Source organism: Priapulus caudatus, unplaced genomic scaffold (genome assembly GCF_000485595.1).
Source record: "Priapulus caudatus unplaced genomic scaffold, Priapulus_caudatus-5.0.1 Scaffold215, whole genome shotgun sequence".
Taxonomy (NCBI): Eukaryota; Metazoa; Priapulida; class Priapulimorpha; order Priapulimorphida; family Priapulidae; genus Priapulus; species Priapulus caudatus.
Window position 1 is genome coordinate 315598 of NW_014577276.1, and position 8603 is coordinate 324200.

The window sequence follows — 8603 nt, forward strand, 5'->3', positions numbered from 1 at the left end:
CATAAATGCGGGCTCTCGTGTGAACGAGGCTAATTGTCAGCAGTGCCGTGACAGCGCTATGAACACAATCTGTGTTCACGGTTGTTGCGTTTTTACGAAGAGTAGCTAGGAGATTGAAAGTGGTGAGCATTTACCCATTATAGTGTGACGGCAATTAAGCGTGGGTGCACTTGCCGAATGAACATAATTGGGTGGACGTTTTTCAGCGCACTAATTAATATAGGCTTAGGTATAAAAGTGAAAAACCAAACATTGTTAGATAATGGCACAGTCACACATACGCGACGCACGGCCCGCGCATTAAAAATTAATCAAAGAATGGAAAATAAGATCAGTGCGTCGTTGTGCGCCCAACTTTTGTCAGGATTTGGGAGAAGCTAGCGAGTTGACAACGAATGCACAGCGTGTTGCTAGGGCGCTGCGCGTATACAGGGCGCATACAGAGCGTATACAGATTTTTTAACCACATGTTAAAAAATCCAACGAATGCACAGCGTGTTGCTAGCGTACGGAACGAATGGTCCGCGCATGCACCGCGCATTCAACGAACAGCCAGCGAACGAACAGGTCAGGGATATGGTGTTGTGAGGCACCCTCCACCCATAAGACATTGAGTGATATTTGCTCCCAGAGGCAAGATGCCAGGGTCGAAGGCCTCTCTGTAGATTGTATTCTGCTTGGTGATCCTCGGACCCATTTTGGTTAGCAGCTCGTCGAATATCTCGGGGGGCATCCGCATGAAGTTCTTGAAGGCTGCCTGGTTTTCGTTACGAAGTTCAACAAGTAGCTGGTCATACAGGCCAAACTGTGCATGCACAAAAATCCCGACGCACACAGCGAATGACAACGAATGCATAGCGTTGGTCCAGCGCGCTCGACGAACGAGTAACGAATGCTGACGCACACCCAGCGAAAGACAACGCACTGGCCAAAATTGCTAATTACACGTCGTGTATGTGTGACTGGGCCATTAGCAAGACGTTCGATCTACTTAAATCTGACGGAGCCACCCAATTATGTTCATTCGGCAAGTGCACCCACGCTTAATTGCCGTCACACTATAATGGGTAAATGCTCACCACTTTCAATCTCCTAGCTACCCTTCGTATAAACGCAACAACAGTAAACACCGATTGTGTTCATAGCGCTGTCACGACACTGCTGACAATTAGCCTTGTTCACACGAGAGCTCGCATTTATGAAATACGGTAATTGCGAAATACCGAATCTGAGACAAATACGCGGCCGAGCGTTCACACGCTGATTCGCGGCTCCAGAAATACGGTATTTGCGAAATACCGAATCTGAGACAAATACGCGGCCGAGCGTTCACACGCTGATTCGCGGCTCCAGAAATACGGTATTTGCGAGCTGCGAGCTGCTTTAAACAATCAAGCAAACAGTACGAAATAAACAATGCAATGCAAACCAACTGCCGATAAAATACGTAGACTGGTCCGCGCTCGACAGTACCATTCGCGTTACACTAAAACTGTCGAGCGCGGACCAGTCTATAAAATACGCGGCTTTATAGGTTTATTCCCATTTCGCCATTTCCCACTTCGCCATTTGCATTTCGCCATTTCCCGTTTCGCCATTTCTCACTTCGCCATTTTCCCATTTCGCAAGTTTCCCACTTCGCCAGTTTCCCATTTCGCCAGTTTCCCGTTTCGCCAGTTTCCCATTACGCCATTTCGTTCTATCTCCCCGACAACCCCTTGTTCGAGGTGGATTAAAAGTAGGCCTCTGTAATGAATAAATTATAACGAATCTTTAGATATGGAGTCAACTATTTATTTGAAGAACAAGAAGGCGAATGTACATATTAAAACATATGGATCATGTACAGGCACCCTAACCCTAACCCTAACGACCTAGGAAATGACTCTTTTTTAAGAATGAAGGATCAATTTCGTGCAGGGTGGAAGCAACATAAAATATGGCGAAATGGGAAACTGGCGAAGTGGGAAAATGGCGAAATGAGAAACTGGCGTAATGGGAAAATGGCGCGAAGAGAAATGGCGAAATGGGAACTGGCGAAATGGTTAATGGCAAATGGCGAATGGGAAACTGGCGAAATGGGAAGACACCGCTTCGGTTCGGTCTCACTTCGTCGAGTATGCGAGTCGAGTTAACGAGACTTATAAATTGCTGCGAAATTATCTGCACTCATAATTTATTCGTGCTTCCAGAGTAAATCTGTTCTTTTTGCACGCATAAATCGTGTAACTCTTTCTACCGGGTAACTTGTGTGGTTGCAAACGGCCGACATAACAAGACATTTAGCAGATATGAACGAGGTTGCCTCATATCTAGCCATTTTACACGACAGCCTATAGCGACTTATTGCCACTGATATGATAATATATTACAGCAACCCCCTCTACGCCAGAAGCCCTTAACATCTCACTAAAGCCAAAAAATAATTGTTCGTTTCTACGTCTATATTATACTTTATTACTTCCCCCCCCCACACAAAAAACCGCATTCGAAATTCCGGAAATCCGAAATGTTCAAAAAATGCCAAGAGGCAAAAAGTGAACTGAATTAATAGATACATGTAGATCTCACCATTTTCTGGAGAATATGGAGGAGATAAAAAAGACACCTGCCTGCCTCATTACCTTTTGAAAAAATTGGCCTGAGAGACGAACAATTAATTTTTTGCCCAAGTGTAGGCCGGTGTTCGACCAAAACATCTACACCTCAGCTACACGGTAATATTCCTATATATATATATATATATATATATATATATATATATAATATAATATTCCTATAATATACACCATAGAAAATTCGGACGTAGCCTGAAACTGAAACTTGACACAGCGTCAAGTAATTCGTTAGCAGAGCGTATCATGTACGGTAATTGTTAGACCATGGCCAGGTGATAAAAATGCTACTCACCAACCAAGTTTATGATTCCAAACATCAGCCCGTCCTTGCTTAGAATCGTGAGGAACTCCTGTCTTTATTGCCACGGTGGGCCTTCGCGACACACCAACAGTGCGTACACTTTTGCCGGTGAACCTACAGCGATACTGATTGTTGCAACGTTGAACGAGATGGCTACTGACACCATTAGATGCGCGTTTAACAGACAGGCTTTTAATAGCACCGGTTATATCAAAATTCTTGATAGTATTCGTTGAGAGACGCATGAATATTTGTACGCGTTGTTGAGCGCGTTGCTACATCGCTGTGTACCATTCTAACGTCCTCCAATTACCGCTACATACAGCTGTACATGTGCTTGCAGTAGTTCAATATATTTCCATAGATCTGTTTACATGATATGTTGCACGTCTTGCTAAATTAATCATAAATAGCAGATACGCTCAAATGGTGGCGTGATAGTCGTAGCTTACACGTTATACACTTAAGTCCCAGTGGTTCGGCGAGAATTATATAAAAAGGCCCACTTTAGAACAGAAAGCAGAGTCGCAGAGTCGTCTTCGCCAGATGTGAGTATTGGTTAGCGTTGCCTTGTCGTATTGTATTTGTGCGTAAACTACCTTGATTTGTGTGTGTAAACTACTCTAAGACTCGTAAACTACTTTGATACGGTTATTGTACAGTGTATATTGTGCTGTGCTTATTGTTTAGATTACGAGACCTGTGTACGCGCCAATGCCCTATAGAGGGATTATTAATATGTGTGTATTACTCGGTAAATAGAATTAATAGCTAATTGTTGTACGTTACATCCTTTGTTTCTGTCATACGTTATTCACGTCTGTCTATTAATCGTGCTATCTAATGGTAATCTTACACGCGCGCAAAAGATCACGAACCTGGCCACTATGTACGACACGAGCCTCATTACACTAATTGAAATGAACAAGTTCTCATATAGCAGCGGTGACAATCATATCATGTATTTAGACGCGATGACATTTATATGACAAAGACCACAATTTCCGCATGACGAGGACGTGACACGTTGCACGAGAGTGCGCGTATGTAACCGGAATCGCCTCAATCACACTTTCAATTACGTCCCTCGGCGTTGCGTACCATTCAGATTCACAGAGAGCGACTGATATCTTCCCCCGACGCGGTCGGCTTACCAAGTAATTGCTGTCATTCTGTGGGTCGTGGAACACCTTCAAGGCGAATGTGATGATGATAATGAATATTATGGCCGTATTGAAGTATGACCACGTAGAATGTGGCGCCGAGTCCACCGATGAACGTGTAACTACCGATGACGATCGTGATCAGAAATGTCGCTAACTCCACGCTCAGTCCGTCGACGAGCCGAGTCAGAACGGCAGCGCCGCCTACGTAAGAGTCATGCAGAATGGCGGCGTTATTCATGTAAGGCGTAATATATTGCGAGCGATAAGTGAGATAGGTTTTCTCTGCGCTCAGACCTTGCAGGCTATCAAAGCTTGAATTCTATAAGTATAAAAATTTGTCATTACATTCTAAACACTCTAAACGTTAGGCGCTTACTTCACGTTTCATCTGTATAATACGCACGCGATTATGACTATATACATCATGATCTATTTTAGATAAATAGAGTAAAATAAAATAGATTTGTGAAAGGTTAGAGCAATATTAAATGGGATCGTGCGTTTCGCATCATGCGCCACGTTCACCTGAATTACGCGACGACCTTACAATCTAAATGTAAGCACCACGTATGCTTTTTAACACAAATATAATAGGTATAGATAAAACATCAATTCATAGTTATATATTTGCATAACGCGGTGTTCACGTTTATAAAGATCTGGTAATTTGTGAAATGGCATTTTGTCATGGAACCGAATGACATAACATATCAATGGAGTTCGCACATCTATAAATGCGCTGTTCAATAATTTAACGTGCAGAAACGTAATAATTCGTAGTATGGTTGTTCACAGTTTCAATACGTGCAGCACTTAAAGCACATGCAGCTGCACTCATGCCATACAATGCATGCACAACAGTAACCATTTTATAATTGTGAATTGGTTCATGTGAACGTGCAAACGTGCCTTTTCGTCCATGAAGTGTTCCAACGCTAAATAACTGGGTTAATTACCAGTATGAACAAGTGCAGGTTGGACGTAATTTAGTGTTGGCTTGTCGCACGCAGTGTCGTTAACAGCAACACAGCAAAGCTATGAAGCCAAACTGCATCACTTGATTCTGCGGTTTCGCAGATACTCAGCTTACGCCTCAAACGAGTGCACTAGCTAATTGGCCGCCCTTCACCTTACTTGACCTGTCTCGTTACATAATAAACGAGCTATCCTATAATCCGCTGCCGGGAAGATTAAATATAGTTAGATGTGCAGATTATAAGGGTTTGGCATTTAAGTGCTCTCAGGAACTCGGAGTTTGGTCTCGACTTTTGTCCACCTGTGGTTGACATGGCTTTCGCGCGTTTTGCGTGCAGATGATGATACCACGTGTTGCCGCATATATCCGCCCGCGCTGGAATTTCGATGTACTCGCAGCACCTGTCAACGTTGGACGGAGAGTGCCTGAGAGCATATAAGTGACAAACCTACCTCCTTTAACAATGGCATGATGCTCGATCATGGTAATGTGTGAGATTTGTGTGAATTCGTTATTGAATGACCACGGAAGGCGATCGAGCGCGAACCGTGCATGCAATAATTATATTATATGCTACACGTAAATAATCTTAAACATAGACACAGACGATTACGGACAGTTACCATTCTGAAGTGTGTTATGGGAAGGAAGTAGCGCGCTAACCGGTGATAGTGCGCTGCCAGCGTGAATGCGTCATGTCGATACCGCCTAGCTGTTTTACCTGACCTTTGCCGACCGATAATTCTTGCTGCTGCTGCAAAACTTCAAAAGTTCCCAAATAGTGGCGTTGCAGGTACATGCGCTCTCGCAACAGAGCACGCGCAGACGCACGCGCGCGCGTACATCGCGGTATGGACGCCCAGATAGGTACAAAGACCCGAGGCGTGTTCAGGAGACCGAACGCTCGCGAGCGCTCGCGAGCGCTCGCCTTCTGAACGCACCGCTGCGCGAGCGACGCGCTCGCGAGCGTTTGCGCGCAAAGTTTGAAAAGCTGTTCGCTCAGTGCGCGAGTTGTTTACAAGATGGCGACGAAAAATCTGGCGAATGCGAATCTAACTTTCTGACGTCAATTTGCAATCTATTTCAACTTTATTTCACTTTTCATTCATTCATTTACTTCTAAATTCAATTTGTATCAATTTCGTCTGCTAATTCGTTTAACAGTACTTGTTCTCTCGCAATTAAAATCTGCTGAGTAACCCTTCATGGGGGCCGCCATCTTTGATCAAGCGAGCACACAGCGAGCGCACAAGCGAGCGCTCGTGTATCGTTCAGGAGGCGCTGCGTTCGTTCATCGAGCGTTCGCATCGAGCGCTCGCTCTCCTGAACACGCCTCCGGTGCGCGCCCGCACGCGCGCGTTCACACACGCACACACACGCACATTCAACATGTTCTGCTTGCATCTATGACAAAAACGACATACGCATATACGCTCTCCTATGACACTATTTGTCATAGGAAGATTCTTCCTATGACAAGTATTGGCGAGTCAAGTTTGTTCCGCTTTACAGCTGAAATTCACTGCTTGCGTTCATAATAGCGTTCCTAATAAGAAGAATCTTCCTATGACAAATAGTGTCATAGGAGAGCGTATAATTATGCGTAGGTCGTATTTGTCATAGATGCTAGCAAAACAGGCTGGCATATCACGTATCATTTCCGCACTCATTCGATACATTCAGCCGCTTACCTAACATCAGCATGGATGTCACTATGATATTGGTGAGCAGTGCAAACACGCAGAATACGATGTGGGCCGTGCGACCGAACCGCACGCGTATCACCTGCAAATAAGCGCCGATACGTGTTATTGTCGTTAGCTTCATCGGCTGGCCAACTTTGTGATTGCTAGAGGCGTGAGCGACTTGAATCACTGATTAATTCCTGACCTGTGTCAGCAACGATAATATATAATAATTAATAACAATATATATGTTTAACATTTACATTAAAATTACTTTTCGTGCGAATAACCTTTTCCAAAATCGCAGTGGGCTATAAATTAACACGTGCACACGCCCGATCGCAGAGTAAACCACAGTAACTACTGTTATATATCTATATATATAAAGTTGTTTAGCCGAATTAGTTCGTACTCGCAGAACTAGAGAACTCCGCAGCCTATAGGAAAACTAAGATATTTTCAGAATCAGCACTTCTGGGACGTGGTTCTGGCTGAAACAAAAATTTAGAAAAGTTAAAAAGTTAAAAATTCATAAAAATTCTATTCATCAATAGATGGCGGTGCGTAAAGATTAACATCACGTACGCGTGAATCCATGATCCATGATCCAGTCTTAAATATTATTCATGACCTGGGGTCATCGCACGAAAACGAGACTAAGCTAGGCAATTTTGTAAACAATGGCTGCTCAGGCAGGCACGCACAGAGGGGGTACACGCACGTACATGCGGGTACATGCACGTACACGCAGATACACGCACGTACACGCGGGTACACGCACGTGCACGCTGGTACACGCACGTACATGCGGGTACACGCACGTACACGCGGGTACACGCACGTACACGCAGATACACGCACGTACACGCGGGTACACGCAGATACACGCACGTACACGCGGTTACACGCACGTGCACGCGGGTACACGCGGGTAAACGCACGTACACGCGGGTACACGCACGTGCACGCAGATACACGCACGTACACGCAGGTACACGCAGGTGTGCCTAGCTTAGCCTCGTTTTCGTGCGTGACCCCAGGTCATGAATAATAATTAAGAATGGTCTATACCCTTAACTGTGCAGTGGCCTAATCGCTAGAACATCCGTCTCCTACAACGGGATTCCGGGTTCGAGTCCCAGCTGGGGGACTTATTTTTCCCCTTTTTCCTTTTTTTCTGTTTACCTACCTCTTTAGTATGCATTATTTTTACTTTTTTACTTTTTATTTTTTATATTTAATGTTTTTTATCTTTTTATTTCTTATGATTTTTTACTGTTTGGGATGGGATGGGATGGCATGCGATGACATGGGATGGCATGGGATGGCATGGCATGGCATGAAATGAGATGGGATGGGATGGGATGCGGTGCGATGGGATGGGATGACATGGCATGGCATGGCATGTCATGGCATGTCATGGGATGGCATGGGATGGCATGAGATGCGATGAGATGCGATGAGATGGGATGGGATATGGGATGGAATGGGATGGGATGGGATGCGGTGCGATGGGATGGGATGGGATGGCATGGAATGGGATGGATGGATGGATGCATGCATGCATGCATGGATAGATATATAGTTAGATTTTTTGGGGTATTTTCTTTTCAACCAAGCGGTCACCAACTCAGTAACGCCACTGATTTCCCCGGGCAACGCCGGGTATCCCGCTAGTACGGTATAAAGTGACTTACAAACGTTACCTATCGGCGTTCAGATCCGGTGTCTATAGCAAGGACGTTAAGGCCACAACGAGGAGGATGCTACGGACACGTACCTTATTTTGACTTCGTAAACAGAGAGACTGACAATCGGACGCACGAACGCACGGACGTACGGACGAATAAACGGCTG

At 44.8% G+C, this 8603-nt stretch overlaps 1 protein-coding gene across 1 annotated transcript in view; it reads right to left on the minus strand.

Annotated features, from left to right (window-relative positions):
- Nucleotides 1–3826, minus strand: part of LOC106807435 (transmembrane protein 132E-like) — a 37714-nt gene extending 33888 nt beyond the window's left edge. Inside the window, exon 1 of the mRNA XM_014809758.1 lies at nucleotides 3798–3826. Within this exon, the coding sequence (XP_014665244.1) occupies nucleotides 3798–3826 (29 nt within the window). The remainder of the gene's footprint in view (nucleotides 1–3797) is intronic.
- Nucleotides 3827–8603: the final 4777 nt, after the last annotated feature.